This window comes from Hyperoodon ampullatus (genome assembly GCF_949752795.1).
Source record: "Hyperoodon ampullatus genome assembly, chromosome: 6".
NCBI classification, from domain to species: Eukaryota; Metazoa; Chordata; class Mammalia; order Artiodactyla; family Ziphiidae; genus Hyperoodon; species Hyperoodon ampullatus.
The window spans coordinates 23679685-23707476 of NC_136919.1; the positions used below are offsets into that span (position 1 = coordinate 23679685).

General features: G+C 38.7%; 1 protein-coding gene across 1 annotated transcript; it reads right to left on the minus strand.

The window, feature by feature from the left end:
• Positions 1-14794: 14794 nt before the first annotated feature.
• SLC25A51 (solute carrier family 25 member 51) lies at positions 14795-25057 on the minus strand (the record flags this gene model as incomplete). Its single annotated transcript, XM_079706830.1, has 2 exons — positions 14795-15725; positions 24978-25057. 2 exons carry the CDS (start codon positions 25055-25057, stop codon positions 14795-14797), a joined length of 1011 nt encoding a protein of 336 aa, XP_079562956.1.
• Between the last annotated feature and the right edge of the window lie 2735 nt (positions 25058-27792).

Genomic DNA, 27792 nt, shown 5'->3' on the forward strand with positions numbered 1-27792 from the left:
GCACAACTTACATCAAATAAGGAACTCTTCTGGTGTTTGAATTATATATTACTTCAATTTAGGTGAAGTATTTTCTTTTTAGATCTTAAAAGTTTGGGTCAAGATCCTAGTTCTTATGGGTCCATGAACACACCTGTGACCTGAGTACTTGGTCGTCCAGCATCACAGGGGCATCGCCAAGTTGGACTCCAGGCAGCACCATCTTTTGCAGCATTCCTAGGCTCCTGCTGATCTGTGCCACTGAACTCCAGTTCTGCTGGTTGTTTTGCATGGTAGCTCTTGTCAAGTTTCTTTAATTCTCTTTTCTGTTTTTTGATTTTGGTGTGAATTTTGTGGACATTCGGCAGGAGTTTTGGTTGGATTAGGAGAAACTCGTGATGCTAGTGTTGGATAAAACCCAGAAGTTTGATGTTGGCATACTGGTTGTTGAAAAGAAATTTCATCTTATCAGTATACTTGGCCTTTTAAAGTTGCTGTTGTTTCTCTATAATGAGCACAGATAATGGCATTATTCTTACAACTGTTATAGTTTTGCAGCAAAATGTCTTTTAAGTTTCCTGTTAAAAGTTATACATATTTTTTACTGTGAGAGGGATTTTGTTGTGAAATTCTAGAAAAAAAATTACCACCTCTTTGTAGTTTATTTGTACGAATTTTAAAATCTGTAGCATGTGTCCTTACTTGGTATTTTGTTCCTGTCAACAGCATTAGAAAGGAAAAGAGGAGAAGGAATGGGCTTTGGTCATTTCTATTGTATAGAAGAGGATTTATTTATTAGATTATACTCTCTATCTGGCCACGGAGTGATGAGAACAATGTGGCTTAGATTTTCTGTTTCCTCTGTCAGATTATTTGAGTCACAGAGATGACAGGTGGAGGGAAAATCGAGAGTAAAGACGTTGTGTTTTTCTGATCATCCTTGAGCTCAGCTCTCTTACCATTAATGAAGGGCGAACTGTGATTGTTTTCAAGCTGTTGTCATAACTGTGGTGGTCCGTGACTTCGGTGTCGTGACTAAGACCTTTTGTTATGTTTTGTTATGGAACACAGCAAGTAGAAAGCATCATGCAGGGGCCAGGCATAAGGCTGACTACTCTGCTGAAGTAAGCAGCTTTTTTCTAGTCTCCTCCACCTTGAATGGGACTATCCTTAGAAGAGATTTGCCAGAGGCTGGAGTAATTTGAGCCACATGCTAGCTTTTTCCCTCTTAGAACACATTCTCTTAGGCCAGTGGTTCTCAAACATTAGGGTGCATTATAATCACTGGGGAGCTTGTGAAAAATAGAGAAACCTGGCCCTCACCTCAGGAGGTTCTGATTCAGACAGGGAGAGGACAGGAATCTGTATTTTTAACACGAACCCCAAGTAATCTGTATTCAGGTGGTTCCTGGATCACAGCTTCAAATATTACTACCTTAAACATCAGTAAATATTTCTGTACCCATCAGGTGCTTAACACAACTCCCAGAAGGTGTTTTGATTATTAAAAAAAATAAGCAAATAAAAGCAATTTTAGAGGTAGAAAATAACTTAAAATGGACTCAATCTCGTTATTAGATGAATGAGAGAAGTTAAGTGACTTGCCTAAAGTCATCCTGCAAAATTAGTGGCAGAGCCAGGACTTGAATTCAAGTCTTAATTCCTTGCTCAGGGCAATTTCTACTGTATTATGCTGGCTGTTAAAACAGTGACTTATGAACACTTTTTTTGTCTTTAAGTTGTATTATTGTGAATACCTTTAAACTGGCCAGTAGATTGAAAAAGGAAGGCATGGGAGTATCAATGCTGAGAATTCCAGCCATAAGAAGAAAAGTGTTTTAAATCTTATAGAAATGTTTAAGCAACCCAAATACATGAATAAAAATGACACTTGTTGTAGAACCTGCCAGACAGCCATTCACACACGTACAGAGGTTACATCTCACTTAGATAATGTTGGCTCTAGGACAAATTTTAAAAATTAGATCTTTCTTACCATGGATGTTAAAAAAAAATTGGAAATTTTTTAGTCATCAAAAAAAATACCCACAATGAAAACACAGGTTTGCCATAAACTTTCTTAAAAACACATATTTAAGAGAAAATAAAGAGACAAAAACACCTAATGTTGACATTAAAAATAAGCTACCAAGTACGATGGTTGTATTGATAATCAAAAGAAGTTTCCATATATTGCATCTCCTTGGGAGAGCGCTCCATGTCAGATGCTGGGCCCAAATGTTGCCCAACTCTAATAAATTTCAGTCTATGATTCTAGAATATCTATCGTGTCAAATAATGTACATACTTTACTACTAACTCTCACAAAAACTGCAAGGTAGGTGGCATGAGCACCAATGTACTTTGGGGGAAATGGAGGGTCAGAAAGGTTGATTTGCCATAAGTCACAGAGCTGGCATGGATGGGGTGGCAGCACTGAGATTCAAACTCAATGTTTGTTTGAGTTCCAAGCCTGTGCTTACTTACTCTACCATTTTGCCCTTTAGTTTGTAAAGGATGGTAAACTGGCCTGTTAATTATTTTAACACTCTCTGGAAGTTATTTATTTCAGAGCTGTCTCATTTTCTGCACCACGCAAAAGAATATTTACAAGATAGACAATTTCCATTAGAATTAATGCCATAAACTGCAGGGCACACATACGGTCCGTTCCTAACTAAAAACCCTCATGTAGGGTAAGTAGCTATAAAATAAAGAAAAATGGAGGATTAATAGCCTTATACAAAAACAGAGCCTCACAGATGACAATTAAAAATAGCAAACTCAACAAAACCTTTGTCCTCTCTGAGGTATTGTCATGATTAGAAAGTCATCAGGGGATATTAATCAAGGAATTAAAGGGCATCAGGAATGCCATACTTTTGGAGATTACACTTAAAATTTCAAGGTCCCATTTCACTTAGTGTATAAAATCTAATCTGGTGTTTTTAACTCTAAAGTTTTATTTAGTCATTTTTAATGATAATTGGTAAATGTATTATAATTGATAATATAATTGTTGGTAAGTATAGTATAAATTATACATCTGTTTTAAAAAGCTTTCTGCAGAACAGTATATTTATGGCAAAGCTATGTTGAATGAGTTTAAAAACATCAAATATACCGCAGTTCCTTATTTTCAGTTGTGAAAATGAAGTGGCTGATGCAGAAGAGACCTCTATTTTTATCTTTTGAAAATGTCTGTGGTCTTTTTTCTCAGAAGCCCAAAGAGCATGTATATTTTTTTTCTCCTTGTTACATCCCCGAGAAGAGGCTATACCAAAAATTTTAGGAAAACAAGATGGTAAAGGTAAATCACATATTCCTCACTCCTATGTCTAGAACCAAGATCACATCATATCGTTGTTAAGGCTGTTTTCTAGAAAGTGCAATATAGGAAAAACACTCTGAGACTCTTTTAGGAGCCTAGTGTTTCCCATATTAGAATATATGGTGTTGGCATCCATAAGAATCTGTTAAGCTTGTGTTTAACAGGAGAAATGGTCTGATAACTTACTGATGACAATCATCCCCATTTAATGACCAGCAGTCACTGAGAGCTATGAAAATTCAGTAACACAGTGTTGGTCATGAAGGAAAGCATATATATTAATGTTGGGATAATTAATGCATATATCTTAAGTGCCAAAATTTAAAACTTGTAATTATTTTTGATGCAAGTCTTTCAGATATGTCAGTATACCTACCCGCCTTCCTAAACAGCATGCTCAGTACAATTCACTTATTCATGATGAAAGTAAAAGTTATATTCATGTGTTATTACAAATATCTAATGAGCTCTGATGTATGTAAAATAATTCATAAGTTGTAAAGGGCTATAACAAATTGATATTAATTATTATAAAGCGATTCCCTCAGCCTTGAGGTATATATAATCATTTGCCTCAGATTCCTGGTGTGGTTTTTGTTTTTTTTTAATTTAAAAAATTTTGTATCTGCTAAGCAGTTTGTTTTGCTTATATAGTGGTCTCCTGCCACACTATCAATATACCTGCCTCTAACAGGCTCCCCACTTCCTTCTAATGTGCTGTGTTCATCTGTTATGAGCTGGGACGTGAGATAACCAAGCCTGCTTAGTTTCTAATGGGCTGGATGAGCTCTGGGTGCACAGTCTGTGAGACAGCTCTTTTGGTTGCTCACCACCTTCCTGACAGGTTCATAATAACCTTCTGGATAATAGTTCCCAGTTAAAGCCCAAGCTAGTGATTTTTTTCAGTTGCCACTAAGTAAAATACTACAAGCTAAGGATGCTGCTAGATTAAGGAGAAGCAATGTACCAAAGTACAGGGAAGCAAAAACAAAGGCTCTGTAGTTGCACAGGGGTCTTTCATGCTTTTAAGAAAAAAGAAGAGTGCAGAGGGGAAAAAAAAGTGAAAATCCAGATAGACTTAAGAGTATTTTTGATGCCATTAAACTGTCAATAGTTATTAAAATATATGGTTAAAAAATAAAATAAAATAAATGGTTAAATTATCACACATTGTACAAAGACACAGTTAAGTCTCAGTGCAAAATGAGAGTGTACCGAAATTTATACCCTGAACACAATTCGTAAGAATTTCTTCCATTCAAACATAATGGAAATTATTATCAAAAGGAAAGTCTCAAATTTACCTGTATGCCACTTTTTTAGTTGTAAATGAATTAGTGATAGAAAAACGGGTTTTATCAAAAACTCCAGGCAATACATCTCACATGCACACACCTCTATACAGGTGCCACACTTTTTGTGTGTGATTAACCTATTTAAAAGGTTGATGGCAAACTTGCATTGCAGTGGTTAGGAATCTGCCTGCCAATGCAGGGGACACGGGTTCAAGCCCCGGTCTGGGAAGATCCCACATGCCGCGGAGCAACTAAGCCCGTGTGCCACAACTACTGAGCCTGCGCTCTAGAGCCCTCTGGCCATAACTACTGAGCCCACGCACCACAACTACTGAAGCCCGCGCGCCTAGAGCCCATGATCCGCAAGAGAAGCCACTGCAACGAGAAGCCCTGCGCAACGCAACGAAGAGTAGCCCTCGCTCGCCACAACTAGAGAAAGCCGCACACAGCAACAAAGAACCAAAGCAGCCAAAATTAAATAAATTAAATTTAAAAAAGATTAGGAGACCACCTGGGGCTAGATTAAGGGAGTGCAAGTCCTGTTCACACCCTAATCTTGTCAGAGACCCCACCTCTGGAAAAAACAACAACAACCTCGCATTTAGCATTAGTTTGAAAATTTTTGTTTACATTTTGTTCACTTTTAGAATCAAGCATAAGGCTGTGACAGAGGCAGTGGCTTGGTGGTTCTTGTTAGTGATATTCTAAACTTTTTTGATCATGTAACTCTTAACAGAAAAAATTAGAGAATACACTCCAAATTTTGATCATTTATAAATTATATATATTGTTATACTGATCTATTATGTACATTATAAAACATGTATAAGGAAATTTTAAAAGGATAAGATGTTTAAAAAATCAAAGTTCTACATTACCTCTTGCACTTCCAGGGTTCACCTTGTCCTTCCACTGGCATATGCACACTTCATTTTTTGAAGCCTACTGTTCTCAAACATAGAAATGGCATTTTGCACTGAAAACACATTTACTAAGATCTGAACCATTCACATCTGTTCACTAATGTTCTGGTCATTTACAAGTTTGATATGAATCATGTGTAGAGTTTTATAAATTATTCAGTGAAAATTATTCATACCAGTAGGAAGCATAGTTGATAAATTTTTGTCAAGCTGTATACAGTGATTGGTTCTCATATAGATAAATTTAGAACATGCTAATTTCCACACTGTTCCCTAGAATGACATTTTCTTGTGTTATTTAACTGTGATTGATGGTTCATTTTGCCATACTATTTTAAATTTACTAGAAAAATGACAATCCTACTTGGGATGCTTTTTTGGGAAGTCACTGAAAAGAAAAAGAGTGAATCCCTTTCAGATTTTTGAGAAATTAATTTTTTGAGAAATTAATCATTCTTTAGCTAACTTAACTAACCATAGCACTAATGATCACTATTTCAGTTATTCCTGAAATACGATTGACATATTTTGGACTATTTAAAAATTGATTTTTTTATTTAAAAGGAAGTGATTTTAACGATTTATATTTACATCAGCTTCCTATTACTGATGTAACAAATTACCACAAACTTAAAACAGCACAAATACATGTCCACTGAGATTTCCTTCTAGGCCCTTCCCTTCTGGCAGAGAACATGAAAAGTGGTGCAGGCATTAGCATCACCAGGAGGGCTTGTTAAAACAGATTGCTAGGTTGACATCCAGAGCTGCTTATTTCACAGGTCTGGGGTGGGAGGCCCCATTCTGCATTTCTAACCAGTTCCCAGTTGATGCTGTAGGTCTGGGGACCACAGTTTGAGAACTAGGGATTTAGAAAATGCAGTTAGGGTTTAGATTCGTCATGGATGACAGTTCCATGGATCTCTGTGAAGATAAAGAAAGCCTGTTTGGAGAACATATTAACTTTGGAGCTTGAGAGATGGACAACCATGCATCCCATCAGTTACACCATCTTCCTTCAGCGAGAGCTAAGACTTCCCTATTTTTAAGTGGTATTTAAGTTACTGAGCAGTTAATTACACTAAGATCATCTTACCTTCTCAGGAACAGACCTGGTGCTGTGTGCCTTATCTTCTAACTCCACAAGAGGAGCCGCAACAGAAACACACTGTGAGCTCCAAACAGCTTCCAACTGCTGCGGACAAATTCAAAACAGGAGCAACAGAAGCTCTAAGCAGAGCACAGACAACTCAGAACACCTTTTCAACCCTTTTTGGGGGGAAACAGCTGTCTCCTTTGAAAGCTATTTAAATTATGGGTACACGAGGCTGCTGTGCTTACCTTAACTTGCAAAAGCCCATCACTATAAAAGATGAGTTTTTGGGTAAAATGAAGGATCCAAATTTCATTGTAAAAGGATTACTTTATAAAAGTTAAATACAAAGTATCAGATCTGTTCTGAATACATTGTATTTATTCTTAGGCAGTTATTACTGAAGAGGTTTTGTGTGTGTACATAATAAATGTATGTATAAAAGAAGGACTTCCTGGCCTTTGTTGAAAGTTGCAGAGTATTGGGGGAAGATCATGAACCCTACCCTGGTCACTTCAGGGGTGAGTAGACCACTCACTTTTGGGGCCAACTTAAGAAAAACATCAGTCCATCAGCCACCATGTTACTCACCAGCCCTGTCACAATCTGGTGTGTATTCTGGGCTTGAGAGAGAGGAGGTGGCCACCACGTCATTAGGACTAGTGGGAAGGATAAGTTAGTAATATGCCATAGGCCTGTATTCCCCTCTAGCAGGTATTTCTGTAGTATTCTATGACTTCATGGCAGTCTAGAATAACTAGTATATTAAAAGAACTGAACTGAGTCCCTCAATACATTGCAACATCAAGTATTGTGATAAACACCCTAATGATTTGTCTTAATAGTTTATTATGAGATGTTCAAACATACAGCAAAGATGAAAGAATTTTACAAGATTCTACTGTCAACACTTTACTAAGCCTGTTTTTATCAGTTATCCAATATTCTACCCATCCATCAATCCATCTTAATTTTTTTTTTTTTTTTTTTTTTTTGCGGTACGCGGGCCTCTCACTGTTGTGGCCTCTCCCGTTGCGGAGCACAGGCTCCGGACGCGCAGGCTCAGCGGCCATGGCTCGCGGGCCCAGCCGCTCCGCGGTATATGTGGGATCTTCCCGGACCGGGGCCCGAACCCGTGTCCCCTGTATCGGCAGACGGACTCTCAACCACTGCACCACCAGGGAAGCCCCACCATCTTAATTTTTGATGTATTTTGATGAATAAATTGCAGATATCTGTACCCATCCTTTTAACTCCTCAGCAATACATATCATTAACTAAAGTTCAATATTTTTCTGTTGTAAAACTTCCATACAATGAAGTGCACAAATATTAACAGTATGCTTGCTAAATAAGTTTAGGCCAATGTATACACTTGTGTAACCCAAACCCCTATCAAGATATAGATCACTACCGTTACCCCAGAGGCAGAAAGTTCCTTCATGCCCCTTCCCAGAGTTAACCAGTTTTTTTTCCCAACAGATTTGCCTCTTCTAGAACTTTACATAAATGGAATCAGACATTATGTATTCTCCATGATGATCTTTAAAAGATAAATTCCTAAAAAATTCAGTGTCTCTGAAACAGGGAGAATAGTGATAAAGGTAACACCTGGGATCAGAGTATGAGTCATTCATTGAATAGGTATTATAAGAACCTCTAGTCCGTGGATACAAAGATCAGAAAGACAGCCCCTGCCCTCAAGGCATTCACACTGTCTTAAGGGATACAGCACAAACATCTTGGCCAGAGAGCTGGGGTTGAGACAGTCATCAAGTGCCACAGGAGACCTAATCCAGCCTGGGAGCCAGTAGGGAATCAAGGGAAATTTAAGGTTTTACCTGTCACAGGCAGCCAATGCTCTGTATAGTCCACACGTCTAGAATCTTGAAACTCGAAATGATTTGTCCTTAAAAGGGCAGCTTTACAGTACTGAGCAGATGTAAGGCAAATCTGCTAAACAAAATAAAGAAACTATAAAAGGTACAAATTGAAATTAGGGATGTTTTCTTCTCTAGTTTGACTTGATATAATTCAAATATATTTAGTATTGATTCCAAACATAAAAACATCATGCTTTTCTGTTCCTGGACCACAAGTGGCAGAAGTTTTGAAGGCCTCCAAACAGCAACAGCAAAGCTTTAAATCTTCTTGGACTTTGCCTTAGCTTTCTCAAGGCTTATCACACCCATTATATCTCCAAGTTTAGGCCCTCACCTCCTAACTCCTTTTCACTTGTTACCTTCATATTTTACACACAAATTACAAATGAAAAGTACCTGGATCCCTTACATACCCACTTTTCCCTATTATGTCTTGAAAACTCTATGGCTCTTTTTCAGTGGGGAGTGAGAAGTGGGGAGGCCAGGAAAACCTCGAAATTTGTTTAATCACTCTTTTTCAGCAAAGTATGAGAGGGGTAAGGAAAGTTTGGAGGCTTCCTTTTTACCAACGGGAAAGGAGAAAGCTATATACCAGGTGCCTCGTATTACTATAGATATGATGACCCTTGAAAGAAATTAGTTTCTTTTCCCTATTATCTCTGAAACAAAAAGGTATATAGCATCTCAATGTAACTAGATGCATTCCCCCTTTTTGGTGTACTCTGTAAGGAGCAAGCCACTGCTGACTAATGACTGGTTCCTGAACTGAATGATGGTGGTGAAAGGTAAAGCAACTACTGAGGTGGTCTGCTCTAAACAAAACAAGCCACTGCCTTCATGGCACTTCTACAGTAACAAAGCAGCAATGACACACTAATTATTTTAAGGAATACTTTCTTCTTGTCCTTCTTGGTCAGTTTCACTCAGCTGAGATCCACAATTCACAAACAGTGCAAGAATAAGAAAAATGGAGCCTGTACATTGGAGTCCTGACTAGTACAGAGACTTGTCTCAGATTGGCTGGATATTTCTGAGAGTAAAGGATAGGTGAATGTAAAACTGAATCACTTTGCTGTACACCTGAAACTAACACAACATTGTAAATCAACTCTACTCCCATATAAAATAAAAATTTAAAAAAAATCATAGCGAAGTGTTACACATGAAGGAGAGCAAAGAAGAGCCTCATCCTTTAGCTCATGTATGTTATGGGCTGAATGCTTGTGTCCCCCACGACCCCAAGCTTGCAGGTTGCAGCCCTGACCCGCAGTGTGATGGTATCTGGAGGTGATTAGGTTTAGATGAGGTCAAGAGGTTCTCTCTCTGCCATGTGAAGACACAGAAGTCTGTACACCAAGAAGAGGTCTCTCACAAGGAACCAAATCTGCCAGCACCTTGATCTTGGACTTCCCAGTGTCTGGAACTGAGAAATGTCTTGTTGTTTAAGCCTAAATATTTAGTCTATGGTATTTCATTATGGCAGCCCAAGCAGTGTTAAAATTTGTTTCTGAAACAACTTCCATGACCCATCAAGGAACTAAAGTCAGGATATTCCAGAATGCTGTGATCCTAAATACTCGCGCGTCCCTTCACTCTTTTGATTCTTAAAGAAACATTTGTCAGACATCTACAAGGTGTCAGGCACTGTGCCAGGAACTTGAAACTGTGGAAACTAGAGCAGAGTCCCTGCCTTATGGAGCTGACATTCAAAAGGGCCAAAGACATCAAATAATGACAATATAATTAAAACAGGTAAGTGCTATGAAAACAGCACAGGAATGTGGCAGCACAAGAATATGTAAGAGGGGAACCTGACTTGGTCCTTAAAGTGTGAGCTGGCTTCCCCGAGGAAGTGACGTTTGAGCTGAGATCTGAAGGCCTCAGTAAGAGTTACTGCGTGAACCAGAGGAGAGAGCAGGGTTCAGTGCAGCGGGACTCCACATGGGTAAGGCTGGGAGGCTAGAGAGTACAGAAGTCCCCACGGCAGTGGCTGGGCAGGGCAGTTTTAGCTGGAGATGACAACAAGGGAGACAGGGCCTGGATCATTTCATCTAGAAAAATGATAGGAATATGAAGAATGGATTGAAGGCAGATGAGAATTTTGATAAATCCTATTTTATCCTCAATTTCTACTTCAAAATCACATATACTCATCTGGAGAAAAAGTTCCCCACTGGAAACTAGATGCTGAAGGGATTAAGCTGGGACCAGCCTTTGGAGACTGGGAGGCACTGCAGCTACGGCAGGCCTCCCTCGGGCCCCTCCCCGTCACACCAAGAGCAATGCTCTCTACTCCCCTCACTCTGCCGAAGGGTTACAATGACATTTCATCAGATGATGTGTCAAACCCCTTTCATGAATTCTAGATTTCAGGATATTCACTTTTATACTGAATTTCTAAAAAAAATTTCTAAAACAGGAGTGTTTTATATGACAACTGCTCCCTTACTTGGCAGACCTCATCAGGCAGCCTCAACTATTCCTAGAGTCAGGAAGCACCTTATCATTTAATGTGTAAACCAACAGTGTAGCTAATATGATTTCAGTCTCCTAACAGAAACAAGCAGTATGAAATCAAAAGCAGATATAAAAAACTCAAAAAGCACAAACATCCAGATCATTTAGCCTGGGGGTAAGCATGACCTGAAGGTACATAATTACAACAGAAAGTACTGATATACCGAACTTACCAGAACAGTTTATACTCAGTAGGGAAAAGTTTATTTCATTTGACAACAACCTTTAAAAAACAAAATGCTTTGTAGTTAACCTATCTAGAAAATTAACTTATCTGGAACTCCTCTTGACCAAACAAAATGGATAAATGAAGAACTGTTCTACCTACAAAGTTATCAGGTGACGTCACTAATAGTCAAAGTAGTGTGCTGAATGTTTTACCAACAAAAAGACTAATAGACTAATCTGCCACAAAAAGGAAAGTGCTACTAACCCTAACCCAGCCACAAGAGACCAGAAAAATGGACTTAAAAAAAAATTTATTCCAATCAGAAATACCAAAAGAAACATGTTAACTCTGAAACATTTAACAGATTTCATTTAAACTCATATAGTCACAAAACTCAAAATATCAAACAAAAACAACCACTTTTAATAATGAAACTTTAAAAAAGGAAACATGTAGACTCCTCCACAATTTAGGAGCCATTTAGGCAAGCAAATATTCACTATTAGGCAAAAGGACAGCATTAAAAACTAAAAATCCTCAGATTTAAGGAGAATGCCTATTCAAGTCTTTGATACACATTTATAAGCACGTGAGAAAACAAAGACTATTTTAAAAGAAACCAAGTCTGAGTGCTTACCCTTTCTTTAAATGTGATCTCCCACCTCGCTTCCATCTTGACTGCATGCCCCTCACATGACAGTACTTCATTTACACTGAAGTGTTGGTCAACATGATTGGCTTACCATGAAGCCCTCCAGTACCACCTGTTATCCTCTTATTAAGGTTTGTACAGCCTTATAACTGAGCATCACCACTGTAATCAAGCCAGGGAATTTCAGGTCTCCAAAGATGATTATATATGCACAATTCTGTCTCATTGCACAGTTTGTAATATATAGCAGGTGATTATATAACCAACCATAAAGATGAATATTGACTATTGAGACTAAAGCATCAACTTTGTCTCCAACCACAAATGAAACAAAGACACATACATTTGCCACCGTACAGAGGTTGTGTTTACTCTGCAGTATAGTCCTGAGGGCTCATACCACTCTAAGGGTGTTAAGTATAGAATCCATAACATATTTCTGGTGGCATCAGAATGAAGTATAGGAGGCAAGACCAGAAGTGCCCTGCGCTCATGAGCTGTCTGTGCCACAGAAAGGCCACTTTTAAAGCTTTGCAGATAAGTTATTCACTCATGTTTGCCTTTTCAAAATTATTACCATACTAGTTCACACTGAGGCAAAAACAATAGTTAGAATCTCTTCCTTACTAATAACACATTTTGACTTCTTTTAAATTTCAGACAAAGCTGTTGGCTACCACAAGTTCTGTTGAGTTTTTTGTCAAATTTAAGAAAATATAGGACAACATAAAACCAACCCTGGTAACGTATTTGCAGTTTGGTCTTCAAAAGCTGTAAAAAGTGACAAAGAAATAAAAAAATATAATGAGTTAAAACCATTAAAAAATATTTGTTTTAAATGCCACGTTTGAGATGGCAGAAAAGGAAGCATCCTCCTTCAAATTCTCACTTCACTTGTATTTCACAAAAGTGCTTCAGAGTTTAGATTTCTATCACCTACATGGAGTGTATAGGCAAAAGGAAGCCCCCTGGAACTGAAGGCCAGTGAAGTCTCCTCCCAGGGTCAGGGTGTGACCCCAGGCTAACTCACCGGCCACATGCTGAGCACTCAGATATGCCCAGGAGTGCTGGACACACACGTGAGCAAGGGGGTCAGGCACCATAGTGCCTTTGCCACTCATTCCTGAAACTCAACCCACTTGAAATCCTGACTCTATTCCATAGGCCAAAGGATGCTCCTCTCATTTATTTGGGGTCAAATTCTTGTTTTCTCAAATCCTTACATCTGCACCTTGGTTTCTAGAATTAACTGCCATTTCCAGCACAACGATGTCCAACAGAGCCTTCGTAAAGCTAGTGAGCTTCATTACTGCCTGGCAAATGCTTGATAATGCCTCCTAATCCGTCACAGCTGGAAGGAAGATGTTCCTGTCATTTGACCAGCCGCCCTGCATTGAGAGGTAAACATCTTTTTTGGACTATCTGTCCAGAAACTGAGTAAACTACCAATTGAGACCCTGACTTTATTTTGGTCAGCGTGTGCACATATTCACATGCAATTACCCAGAATGATGGAAGCCTGGTAATAAAACCCATGAGCTCTGCCCCATGTCAGATGCTAGAAGGTAACCTTAACGGCATAATACTTACAGATGCGGAGTTTTAAAATATTGATAAACCACTCTTCTAGGATGTCTCGTATGTTTTATTAGTTATTCAATTGGTGTATGAGTCACTTTGCCTTATTTATCTGGGAAGAAGTACTGAGTTTTTTTCCCCTTCCCTAGAACACTTAGAAACCAGAAAAAAAAAATCTGAGGTCCTATTAATAGACTTCCAAAATAAAATTTTATGGAAGCATTTTGTTGTTTTTTTAAAGGGAGTTTCAAGAGGACAGGATACTTGACTATGACAAACTACTACTCAAAGGAAAAAATACCAAAACTCCAAAGCTCTTCACTAAGTTGGCAACAATTCAAAGAAGCTGAGCTAAACAGAATTGGATCTGTAATGCAATTACAGGTTTCCCCCGCATTCCCGTGGAACTTTTTGTAAGCCAAAATGGCATAGAGTGAGGAAGCAATCACCTTTTCTTGTAAAGGCAAAAATCATCTTCGTATTTCTTTTGGTTAGTGAAAACAGGTACTAACGTAGGTCTTTTGTAAAAGCGAAGTGGCATAAAGGAAACTCTGGAGAAGTGGGGGATACCTGTAATATGAACCTTCTTAATGGGATGAGACACCTTTAACAAAATTTAAGTCTCCACATTTTTTGGCAACAAAATAGTGAAATTAATATAAAAATATTTTGGGAAGGTTTAAGGTCATATTGAGAAATACAGAGAAAACTTTCTACCCTAGAAAGCGAAATGGGAGATATCATTAGTTGCTTTAGTCTACCACGTCTAAAGAGAAATAATTTGGATAATGACCATCCCAACAGGTGCTTAGTTTCAAAACGAATACAAACAATTTATCATGAAAAACCTACACATAATAAGCTGTTTTTCTTCTCTCTTCTGCTCCTTTGTCCTACCACGTATATGTTTAAGTTAACAAAAACTACCCTTTGTAACTCCTCCCAAAAGCAGAGAAGAAATGGAGTAATAGAAGCAAGCCTGAGAAATCATGGGACCTTAAGAGCCTTTCCTCTGGCTGGTCATGGTCACTTATGCTTCAATACAGAAGACTTGTGGAAAAAAGAATCATATATCTTGGCTGTTAGTTTCCTTGTCAAAAGCCATCAGATAGACAGCTATTAACCAGGCAATTAGCCTAAAGTTCTCAGATAATGATTTAAAAAAAATACAAACACCCTCCCCCCAAAACCTTAAATTTTCCTACTGAAACCTTTTATTCTGAATTTGTTGGTGCTTAAGAAAAACAGCTTTGCCCATAATTCACTGTGCCCTGGACTTATGACACCAACTTGTATTTGGCCAATTAGAAACAAGGCCAAACTGCATTCTTCTTAGGTCTACTCAGTTGATTAATGGCACTTAACTGATTTCTTTCATATAATCTTTAACAAGAACTCATAAGTCGCATTAATTATGCCCCAAGAGATGAGGGACCGATGGTAATTCAGATGGGCACCTCTGAAAAGATTTGTCAGTTTCCTGTCCCGTTCTAACCAGATTTTTTGGAAAACCTTAGGGAAAGACTGAAATTCCCCACCAATCTGAGACTGCATGCGAGTTTTTACAACATTAACTGGAAAAAACAAGATCCCCAACATGGCCCCCAACAGACCCCCGCAGATAAAATCATTGACCAAATGAGCACCGTGGGTTGTTGCCGTAGGCAGGTGCTCCTTGATGGGACCTCGAAGGCCAAAAAAAAGGACATTGCTGAATCCGTTACGGAAAAGAACAGGCACCAAGCCTCGATAATACTCTCTAATTCCATGGCATTTCAGTGCTTTGAAAGCCTGATAAGTGTTTGTAAATTTGTCATGATGCTTGTGGTCTTGAAGCAATGTTTGAACCCTTTCCAATGGAGTGAAAATTGCTTCTGTCGTTCCTGCAAGTACTGCGGCCAGGCTACGGGTTGCAAACTCTGGGGTACTGATATGCTTACGGAGAAGGCAAGATAAATCCTCATACAGACCAAACATAAGTGCCAGTGTAGTCGTCTTCTGCATTAAAGGGGGAAGGATTCCGCGATACAAGTTTCGAAACCCATCCCTCCTCAACTGAAGTACTGCATCCCGGGTTTTGATTCCATACAGCTGTTGCCGAAAGAGGACCTTCTGAATGGGAAATGTGATGGCTATATTGTTGAAAGCCGCACAGCAGCCACACAAGTAATGCTTCATTTCGCTAACACTTGCAATATGAGGTGCTATATCTTGCTTTGAAGATGTTAGGATTGGTGGCCTCTTTTCATGAGCTTCTGAATCCATCGTGTTGCTTAAGATCTTCTTCGGGAAGAATTTTTTTAACCTATAAGTAATAAAATGATAATAGGTAAACCTTTATATACAGTGCTAAACATATGAAAATTTCCCCTAATCCTTCCTCCAATTTCTGGACTCTATTACATTTTTCCCTTTTAAACTAGATCAGTGTTTCTTCAAGTATTTTTGGAGGGCCCTGAGGCCCTTTCAGCAGTCCAGGAGGTCCTCCCCTTTCCAACTACATATCCATGTGAGGCTGGATTTTCTGCATATACTTCAACTAAAACAACTTATCACAACAGAACAAATGCAGAGGTAGATATGAGACTCCACCAACCTTTTAAGTCAGATGTTAAACAGACTTACAAAACTGTAAAACATACTTATTAATTTTTTAGGGGGGAAATAATTATTTTTCATGAAAATGTGTTGATTATATTAACATGAATGGGTTTATCATTGTTAAAGTGAATTCATAAATATTTTAAAATTTTGTTTTTATTTCTAAGACCATGAATATTAATCTGTATAAATAAAGGCTCTTTGGGGTCCACAAAAAGTTTTTAAGTGTAAAGCGGTCCTGAGACCAAAAAATTTGAGAACCACTGGACTAGTTCATATGTAATGCCTACACTACATAATGGTACATGCTGTTATCCTTCTGAAACAAAGTCCTCTCATGAGAAATAAAATAGCAAGACATACATTCAGTCATTCTGTTCATTAACACTTACTATCTACTGTAAACTAGGCCCTCTGCTAAGTGCTAGAGATTCAAAGACAAGGAACTTGCAATCTAACAGAAGGCTCTGCCAAGGTATACAATCACTCCACAGTGTAATACCTTCTATGATAAATATATACTATGGGAACACAGGTTAAGGGACAGTGAGTATACACTTTGTGAGGTGGAGGCTGTGAGAACAGGGTCAAGGAAGGCCTGCAGGTATATACTAAGCACAATTTTCACATATTTAATTCTCAAAACACCTCCATAAAGTAAACATTATTTTCCCAGTTTTACAAATGGAAAAATCAATACTCATCTTCATCCAAGGTAGTTAGTAACTGGTGGAGCTGGCATCTTGAAATGAAGTCTGCCTGCAGAGTTCATGTTCCTGCTGTCATACCACAGATGGCAATGACTTTGGGAGGCTGCCTTGGGACAAAGAGTGGCCGTACCAGACGGCCGTACCAGACCATGCTGAAAAAGATTTGAAGCCTAAATACACAGGCTTAGCCCACTGAGTGGAATGAAGGCAAGGTCCTACCCCTAGAATACAACTGCTTTTTAAAATGGCAAGATCATTCCTTGCCAGTCATCTATAACCTGATTAAAAACAAGCAAAGGACTTAACAGACACTTCTCCAAAGAAGATGTACAAATGGCCAACGGACATATGAAAAGATGCTCAACATCACTTATTATCAGAGAAATGCAAATGAAAACCTCATACCCATTAGGACAGCTACTATTAAAAAAAAAAAAAAAGAAAATAACAAGCGTTAGTGGGGATGCAAAACGGTGCAACCACTATGGAAAAACAGTATGGCAGTTCTTCAAAAAATTAAAAATAGAACTACCATATGATATCATCACCAATCCCACTTCTGGGTATATATCCAAAAGAATTTACTGTAGGGTCTCCAAAAGATATTTGTACATCCAAGTTCACAGCAGAACTATTCACAAATAGCCAAGAGGTGAAAGCATCCCAAGTGTCCACTGATGAACGAATGGATAAACAAAACATGGTATGTACATACAACAGAATATTATGTGGCCTTAAAAAGGAAGGAAATCCTGTCACATGCTACAACATGGATGAACCTTGAGGACAAGTGAAATAAGCCAGTCATAAAATGGCAAATACAGTGTAATTCCACTTATATGAGGTACCTAAAGTAGTCAAATTCATAGAGATGAATAGTGGTTATTATCAGGGGTTGGGGGAGGTGGGAACAGTTATTGTTTAATGGGTATAGTTTCAGTTCTGCAAGATGAAAAATTTCCGGAAATCTGTTTTATAACAATGTAAATATACTTTATGTTACTGAACTTACACTTAAAATTGGTTAAGATGGTAAATCTTATGAATTTTAATTATTTATTTATTTATTTATTTATTATTTTTGAGGGGGGCTGTGTTGGGTCTTCATTGCTGTGCGCGGACTTTTCCTAGTTGCAGTGAGCGGGGGCTACTCTTTGTTGTGGTGCGTGGGCTTCTCATTGCAGTGGTTTCTTTTGTCACAGAGCACGGGCTCTAGGGCACGCGGGCTTCAGTAGTTGTGGTGCGTGGGATCAGTAGTTGTGCCTCGCGGGCTGTAGGGCGCAGGCCCAGTAGTTGTGGTGCACGGGCTTGGTTGCTCCATGGCATGTGGGATCTTCCCAGCCCAGGGCTCGAACCCGTGTCCCCTGCATTGGCAGGTGGACTCCCAACCACTGCACCACCAGGAAAGTCCCTGATTTTTTTTTTAACCACAGTTTCAATTATAAATAAATAAGAACAAAATAAGTCAGGTAAACCATCTAGCTCTTTGACTTATGACAAAAACAAACAAAAAGCAAGTTCCTTTTTTTCCCCCTCCCCATACACACACGTTGCTGTAAACCGCTAAGCCTCAGGACAAAAGGTGTTAAAGAGAAATGTCATCATGTGAAGGCAGAGCAGAGTGAGGCACATAATCAGAAAGCATCAGTTCTTGAGGAGCTTATATGTGCAGGAGCCACACACATGTAACATAAAATATGGAACACACATACACAACTCTAATTTTCCTTCTAGAAATATAGCCTAGGGAAAGAATTATTAACAAGAGAGGTACACAAAGACTCAACTATAGGACAATTACAATGCTCTTAACAGAAATATGGAGTAAAAATTAAATGCGCAACAGTAAGGGACACACTGCATACATGAAGATGTAGCCACCTGATGGGATGTCATATAGGTACTAAAAATAAAGGAGTATTTATATTTAAGGTTCAGTATATTAATTTTGAATTTTTAATGGTATTAATGGATAGCTGTGAGTCCTTTTTTTGATCAATAAAGTGTTACAGAAGAAAAAATAAAGGAGAATATTTTTATTGACATGGCACAATCCTGTTTTTATCAATATACATATAGAAAAGCCAAAATAAGTAGTTTACATTTTCTAATTTCATAATAATGCTGTATTTTCCTTTTCTATATTTTTCAAGTTGAATTTGTCTCAATTTACTCTATTTTCAAAAGTTGGAGACTGACAAAACTAAGGTCTAATCAGGACAAGGCCAACAGTGACAGAAGGATGTGACAAAGTTCCCAAGTGAACAAAGGCAAATTGCTGTACCTCTCTGAGGCTGCTTCCACAGTTATAACGGGCCAATGCCACCCACCCTGCACACTGAGGCAGAAGTCAGCTAAAGAGTACAGTGCACCAGGTCCCACTGCTGTTCTGGGGACACAGTGAGCACTGTACTGATTTTTGTATTTGCTTCATTCAGACTTACAGGATAACATTATCAAGAAGACTTTCATTTACTTTTGTTGGGAATATCTTCTTCTTTGCCTGCTTTTACACTGGCCTCCTCAGTATACTAAGAGATTTTAATTCAACCAACTTATTCAACTCCTGTAATGTTCAGAGATTAGAGATAAAAGCACGCTGGCCTCGGGAGATACGACATGCAAACAACTGGACCACAGTGTGGTAAATGCAACCACAGAAATATATAGAAGGTATAAAGGCCCCACAGAGGAAGGGGTCATTAATTAGCTGTCTGGAGGGAAAGACAGGGGGGTCTGTGACCTCTGGGCAGGGCTCTGAAAGGTGAATAGGACTCTGGATGTACCTAAGGGTGAGGCACATTTTAGCCAAAGGCAGCACAGGCTAAGGTGTAGGCCCCATGTCAAAGGAGCAGCAGCATCACATTCCTGAGGAGGGTGTCTGGCTGGAGCTTAATGTGGGTGTGAGATGGATGGGTGGCAGACGATGATGGAAAAGCAGGCTAGGACCTGCATTACCAGAGACCCTCAGGATGATCCCAAGACCCTCTGGTGCTACTATGTACTATTTTTTTCCTTTCTCATGTGAAACTAATAGAAACAAATTATTTTCCTTAGGCATGTTACACCTAGATCTGTGTGCCCTTTTCCCAGAAGACAGACTATATTAAGAAGAAAATGTAACATCTGCACACTCTAGCCCAATGCCTCTTTGTTTGTAGTTGGACTGGCTTGCTATCACATTTCTGTTAGAAAAGATAAACATGCCCTCAGTTGAGAAGACTTATGCCTGGAAACCACTGCAGGCCTGAAGTCTGCCATAAGGAAGGTAATAAAAGGGGTCAGGAATCTTCTCCCCGCTATCACCTGGTCACACCTGTAGAAGTAGACAGCACCAGAGCCCCAACCTTTCACTGTCCACCCCCAACACCAGGGCAGCCACACTACTCCTGGGCACCAAAACTCTGTGTTCATTTGAATAAACCTCTCCTTTGGAATAGGCTAGAGGAGTGGGACTTGTCTCTAAACGCTGCTTAGCACTATCATGATGGGGAATAAAGGGACAGTAAAAAACTGTCCCCTGACATTCTAAAAATTTGTTCCACTGTAATTTAAATAACCAAAGAAAGGCCCGGCTCGGAGAGAGGAATTATTTCTAACTTTGGCAGGTATTAAAGCAGTTAGATTATGAAGTCACCAATATGCTTTACCAAGAGGCCAGAATACTTGGAGCTGGGCTGCTCGTAGATCCAATAAAACAACAAATGAATCATTTAAACAAAAATTCACAGAAGAAATGTATATTACTTTAGAAAAAGTTACACATTAAATTTATACATTAAAAATACACTTAATAGAGCAGGACTTCCCTGGTGGCATAGTGGTTAAGAATCTGCCTGCCATTCCCTGGTGGCGCAGTGGTTAAGAATCCACCTGCCAATGCAGCAGACACGGGTTTGAGCCCTGGTCCGGGAAGATCCCACAAGCCGTGGAGAAACTAAGCCTGTGCGCCACAACTACTGAGCCCGCAAGCCACAACTACTGAAGCCCACGCGCCTAGAGCCCGTGCTCCCAACAAGAAGCCACCACGAGAAGCCTGTGCACCACAACGAAGAGTAGCCCCCACTCGCAGCAATGAGAAAAGCCCGCGTGCAGCAATGAAGACCCAATGCAGCCAAAAATAAAAAAAAATAAATAAATTTATATTAAAAAAAAAAAACAAAGAATCCGCCTGCCAATGCAGGGGATACGGGTTTGAGCCCTGGTCCAGGAAGATCCCACATGCCATGGAGCAACTAAGCCCACGCACCTAGAACCCATGCTCTGCAACAAGAGAAGCCACCGCAATGAGAAGCCCACAAACCGCAACGAAGAGTAGCCCCCGCTCACTGCAACTAGAGAAAGCCCGTGTGCAGCAGCAAAGACCCAACGCAGCCAAAAATAATTTAAAAAAAAAAGAAAGAAATATGCAGCAACGTGGATGACTCTAGAGATTATCAAACTAAGTGAAGCAAGTCAGAAAGAGAAAGAGAAAGACAAATACCATTTGGTATCACTTATACGTGGAATCTAAAATACGATACAAATGAACTTGAACTTATCTACGAAATAGAAACAGACTCACAGACATAGAGAACAGACTTATGGTTGCCAAGGGGAAGTGGGTTGGGAGAGGGATGCAGTGGGTGTTTAGGATTAGCAGATGCAAATTATTATATAGAGAATGGATAAACGACAAGGTCCTACTCTATGGTACAGGGAACTATATTCAATATCCTGTGATAAACCATAATGGAAAAGAATATGAAAAAGAATGCATATATGTATAACTGAATCACTATGCTGTACAGCAGAAATGAACACAACACTGTAAATCAACCATGCTTCAATAAAATAAAAAAAGACATTTAAAAAAGATGTATTTTTTTAAGAGAAAAATAAAATTGTAAATTAATTAAGTATACATACATCCTCTCCTCCAGGCTCACTGTCCCAACCCAGGTCCTCTTCATCTCCTCCTGACTACTGCCAAAGGCTCCTTACTAGTAAGTCCGACTCTAGTCACACACTCCATCCCATCCCCACCAACCTATCCATCATTTAAAAAATACACAAAAAGAACACACTACTAAGTGAAAAAGGTATACAACAATGTGCTTAAAAACCTGCTAATAACAGCAGATATCACAATGTTTTGAATGGTTACCTAGTATTCTATTGAATGGATATATTACATGTAATTTACTCTGTCTCCTATTTATGGTCACTGTTTTTGTTTTTTCCTTTTAAACAATGCTGCAATGGGCAACTCTGTACCTACACCTGGTGAACTCTCACAAGTTTATCTGTAGGGTAAATCTTTAGAATGGATGCTGGCTCAAACAGTAATACATTTTATTTATTTATTTATTTTTGGCTGCATTGGGTCTTCGTTGCTGCATGCAAGCTTTCTCTAGTTGCGGCAAGTGGGGGCTACTCTTTGTTGCGGTGTGCGGGCTTCTCACTGCAGTGGCTTTTCTTCTTGTGGAGCATGGGCTCTAGGTGCGCAGGCTTCACTAGTTGTGGCACACAGGCCCAGTAGTTGTGCCTCACGGGCTTAGCTGCTCCACGGCATGTGGGAACTTCCCGGACCAGGGCTCAAACCTGTGTCCCCTGAATTGGCAGGAGGATTCTTAACCACTGCGCCACCAGGGAAGCCCAGGAATACATTTTGATAGCTACAGCCAATTGCCCCCAGAAAACTTACTGTGATTTATATTTCCATTAAGTGTATGCCAGTCCCAGTTGCCCTACCATTTCCAGCACCAGGTATTAAACAGTAATTTCTGGGGCTTCCCTGGTGGCACAGTGGTTAAGAATCTGCCTGCAAATGCGGGGGACACAGGTTCGAGCCCTGGTCCGGGAAGTTCCCACATGCCGCGGAGCAACTAAGCCGTGCGCACCACAACTACTGCGCTCTGGAGCCTGCGAGCCATAACTGCTGAAGCTCGTGCACCTAGAGACCGTGCTCCGCAACAAGAGAAGCCACTGCAGTGAGAGGCCCATGCACTGCAGCGAAGAGTGGCCCCCGCTCGCCACAACTGTAGAAAGCCCAGGCGCAGCAATGAAGACCCAACGCAGACATACATACATACAATTCAGCATTTTTCATTTTTATTGACCATTTGAATTTTTAGTACTGTAAAATTTCACATTATCCATTTTTCTGTAGGCACTTTGTTTTTTTCCTTGTTGATTTGGAAAATTTCTTTGTGCATGAAGAAAATCAATCCTAGTTATATTAATCAAGTTGTGGCATATACTTTCCCTACTTTGTATCATTTTTGTGATGCTGAAGTTCCTAATATGGATATGAAATCTATTGATCTTGGCTTCTAGGTTTTCTGTCCTTCATAGAAGGCCTTCATTATTCTAAAATTATAAACAAGTAATCCATGCTTCCTTCTACAACGTCTATGGTTTCATTTACCATCTGTATTTTAATTTCTCTGGAATTTCAGTATAAGGAATGAAGCAAAGATAAGAGATTGCCTAGAAACTGACTGATGAGCCTTCTTTTCCTCATGGGTTAGCATCATCTAAATACTCACAAGCATCTGCATTTATTTCTGCACTCCACTCTGTTCCACAATAGCCTTGTATTTCTTCTCTAGGTCCAACTGATTTTAACCTGCTGTAGCATCAGAATAGATTTCATCAACTAGTAGGGCTTTCCCTTTTACTCTTGTCAGAATCATCAGTTTTCCGGGCTCTTACACTTTTCCAGGTAAACTTTAGTGTATTTTTGTCATATTCCTCCCCAAAATCTTGGTATTTTATAGCAGAATTGACTTTATAAATTTAAAGTACTGTCACTTTTTCAAAACTGAACCTTAAAAAAAAAATTGTACCCTACTTTACAAGGATGTGATATCTTCCTGTTTACTTGTTTCTTTTTATAAACCTTAGCATTAAAATTTTTTTTTCATATAGACCTTGAAAGGTATTTTACCTTTTCGGTCCCTATTATGAAAGGGTTGTTTTCTTCCAATTAATTTTCTAACTGCTTCTTGTCTGCATATGAAAAAGCTACCAATTCCTGTGTATTAAAGTTAGAAGCAGCCAATAGTCCTGTATTTCTCAGTTTTTTGGTGGATTTGCTTGTTTCTACTATATATCACAAATAATTTTGCCTTCTTCATTATAGTATGCATCTTTCTTTCTTCTTATTGGATTGGCATATACCTCCTGAACATAATTAAATTATGGTAATAGTAAACATACTTATACTTTGACATCTGTGACAACTCCACAGGGATTAACTGTGAAGCATGACACTGGCTTTTGGTTTGAGGAGGAAGTTCTCGTCATCTGAGTGTTCATAATCCAAGTCCTAGCAGTTTCAAGTTTACAGAGGGAAACAAGTCATCATGACACAAAAATATTCACTGATCAATTGGCCCATATAAAATTTGTTCCCTCTCAAGTAATATTCCCTGTTTGCCATCTATCCCTGCCCATCTTTAGGATTGTTCTGCAAACATGAAGTGGAGCATGTCTTCCCAGTACTATCATATAATTTCATCTGACAAATTACACTATAACTCCCAAAACTTCATTCTGCATTCATTCTAAGAATCAGTATATCTGCAATTATAATTGAAGCCCCTGTCCCCTGTTATTTACTAGGAAATTGTGTTTCCCATTAAAAATGGATTCCATTTTTCTAGTACTAATGGTCAACTGATAATAAGGGTCTCTTAGAATTTCCAAACACAGGAGGGATATACATTGATTCCTGTTTTACTACCACCTCCACCCCTTTCCACTGCCACTAAGTCAGGAATCTATTTTGAACTTTGGTCAGATGCTTTTAGGAAGCTACTGAGAAGATCATACGGATACTGGAAACAGAGCCAGTGTAACATTTAACAGATAGTTAATTGCCTGGGTTCAAATTCTGGCTCCACTACATATCTATTGTGTGACCTCCAGCAAGTTACTCAATGTCTCTGTGGCTTAGTTTCCTCGTTTATAAAATAAGAATGTTACCTACCTCATAGGTCGGCCAATTAACTGAATTAATACATGTGAAGAACCCAGGAAAGTAGTCTACAGCACAGCAGGTGGCTCAACAAGGATAAACTATTATTGTTCTTTTCTGATGTATTCATTTGGTGTATACATTAGTGTATTTCTCTCCCTTGCAATATGGAGGTGAATCCCACTTGGCTACAGTGAAATATTCCTTTAATGTGTCATTAAATACAGTTTGCTAACATTTTATTTAAAAATTTTAAAACTTCACATCACTATTCATAACATACCAAGTTTCCAATTTCAGTACTATCTTCATGTCAAGTTCAGGTGTCAATGTTCCACTGGCTTTGTAAAAGAAATCTGTCATTTTTCCTCCTTTAAGCTGGTGAACAATTTAAATCTTATAATTATCTTTTTCTTGAAAGTTAAAAGAATTCACCTGAAACACCATCTGGGACTGGTGTTTTGGGGGATGGTAGCTTTTTGATAACTTTCTCAATTTCTTCCATTGTTAGGTCTGTTAGGTTCTCTCTTCTGGAGTCAACTTTGATAACTGGAGTTCCTTAAAAAAAAAAAAAAAGTCTGGTTTATTTATATAGTCTTATAAAGCACTTGCTGTTTTAAAAAAACACTTCTAATCTTGTGTGCCTATATTCACTTTTTTCTTGAGCAGGGTAGTCAGTTTACCTAATTCACATTCCTCTCATCCCAGCAAAGAACCAGTTCTTAAATTTACCAATTTTACTATTTTTCAGTTTTTAAATTTCTTTTTCCTCTTTATCATCTCATTTCTCCTGCTTTGTCTGGGTTTATTTTCTTCTAATTTATTGAAGGGAAATTTCTTATTTTTATTTATTCTTTGTTTCATAATTTGAGAGTAGCCTTATTTTGCTTTAAGCAAAACCTTGACTATTACTTTTTAAGACATTCCATGGAGAGTTTTGGTCTAATTGGCAGTCACCTTCCAATCTGTACCATCTTGTGTTTCTTCACCACAGTGGCTTTGACCTGGGGTGATATGCACCCTTTCCAGAGTCCAAGCCTGTTTAGGCTTCGTACATCGCAGCATATCCTTAATTTACGCTCAGGGGAAGAGCATCTTTCTCGTGGCCCACAGGAAAGATCCTGCAGGGATGGACCCTGATATCTGGCAACTGGCCTCCAGTCTTAAAAGGTTTGATGACAAATACACCTTGAGGTTGACCTTCATCAGTGGCAGAACAAAGCAGCAGCAGGCAGCCAAGTTCACCAAGTCCATTGCTAAGTTTCTTGACCACAGCAGGACACTGATCATGGATGCATATGAGCCTGAAGTATCCAGGCTCCATAACAGTCTCACCCCAGAAAGAAAAATAAAATAGCCACTTCTAAAAGCAGCCATCTTTCTGCTAGATCATGCTGAAATACAGGGTGAGGGGGAAAGAAACTGAGATCTTAAAATGAAGAAAGAAAGAAATGTTAAAAATGTCCCTGTTTTGTTCTGAACTTTTAGTCCATCCAGGAAAAACAGGATTTTCCAGCACAAATATGAGAAGCTGTAGCTCTGATATCTAGGTGGGACCTCCCTAACCTGCTGATCCCATTGTTTTGACGTGCTTTTCTAGGAAAGCGTTTTTCCTAAAAGCTGTATAGACTTCCTCAACACCTGAAGTACTTCATGTAGTATTAGCATTGTGCCAAGGAGCATCTGAAGACTCAATTTTTAAACTTGTTAACCTGTTGCTGACTAATTGTGCTAACTCCCCTTTCAACAGCTGTTTCCCTTAATTCAGCTACAACTCCTTATGTATGACAGCTGTCCTTCACACACAGCTTTTGTGGGTATGCATTAATCTGACTTAGGGAGAATTGAAAAAACAAACAAAAAAAACCCCACAGCTTTTTAATTTGTTTAAAACAGACATTCTGTCTGTTACATTTTGTGCTGTTAACCAGTGAAAGGAATCAATGGCATTTTAAGAAAAATTGTTTTATAAATGCTTGAGAAGTTCCCCAGGGTACAAAGTTTGATAATTATTAATCAGTCTTCTACATACTTACTTCTTATCATTTTAGCTGCCAGACAGGAGTTTAAACTCTCATCAGTACTATACTTGCCAATCTAAGATTAACCAACATTTAAAAACAATTTAGCATAGAAATACTTTATGTAATGCTTTGCTCTTCTTCAGTTTCAGGACTAAATGTTAAAATCAACAGAAGTATCCAGATGTATGTGTTATTATACCATAACACGTTGTGACAATTTATGAATGTAAAAAAGTTTCATTTTTACCTACTAAACACATAACAATATATTTTAAATTATAAAGTCACTACCTACCAGCTGTTTAACAATATATGTTCCTTGATAACACAAACCAAGTTACTTAAACACTTGAACAACAAAATTTTGTCCATGTTCACTTTTAAGTTTTACTGGAATGGCACTTGCATTACTTTCCAAAATTTTGCAAATTAAAGTTACTTCAACTAGTTTTGTCATGACTCTTTGGGTCTGTTATTAAACAGATAGAAAACTGTGGCTAACAGAAGTTAGCCAGTCATTTATTGACCGCTGTACTGAACTATTCTAAGAAATTTAAAGAACATTAGTGTACATTTAGGGTCTCAGATTTTTAAAAACAGGCCGGGACATAGAAAAAAGGAATGTAATGAAACCTTTCCAGACTTCACAGATTTAAAGCTTTCCCCCTCATTTTGTCCTACACACCAGGATCGTGTGAATAGGTTCTTAATTTGGCAAGAGAACAAAGGCTAGTGTGCACAGTATTCTGTAGCAGTGGACTTTAAAATTTTTCATGTTTATTCTGTGAACATGACTAAATTTCTTTGCTAAACTTTCCTCTATATTTAAATTCTTTAACATGGATAATAATTCTTTGCAGTTTATTGCAAAATTTATCTACCGTAACTTTACATTTGTTTGCTACCTAAAACACTCTACCTATGTTAACATTAGGAAGCAAAGTTAATTACGCTGACTTTCAAGCAACTCCAAGAGTCAATCAAACTTCTGTGGCGTAAGAAAACAGTGTAAAGTCTAAATGCTCACTGTAATTTATAGCCCACGTGGATAAGACCGAGATGTGATCCATCACA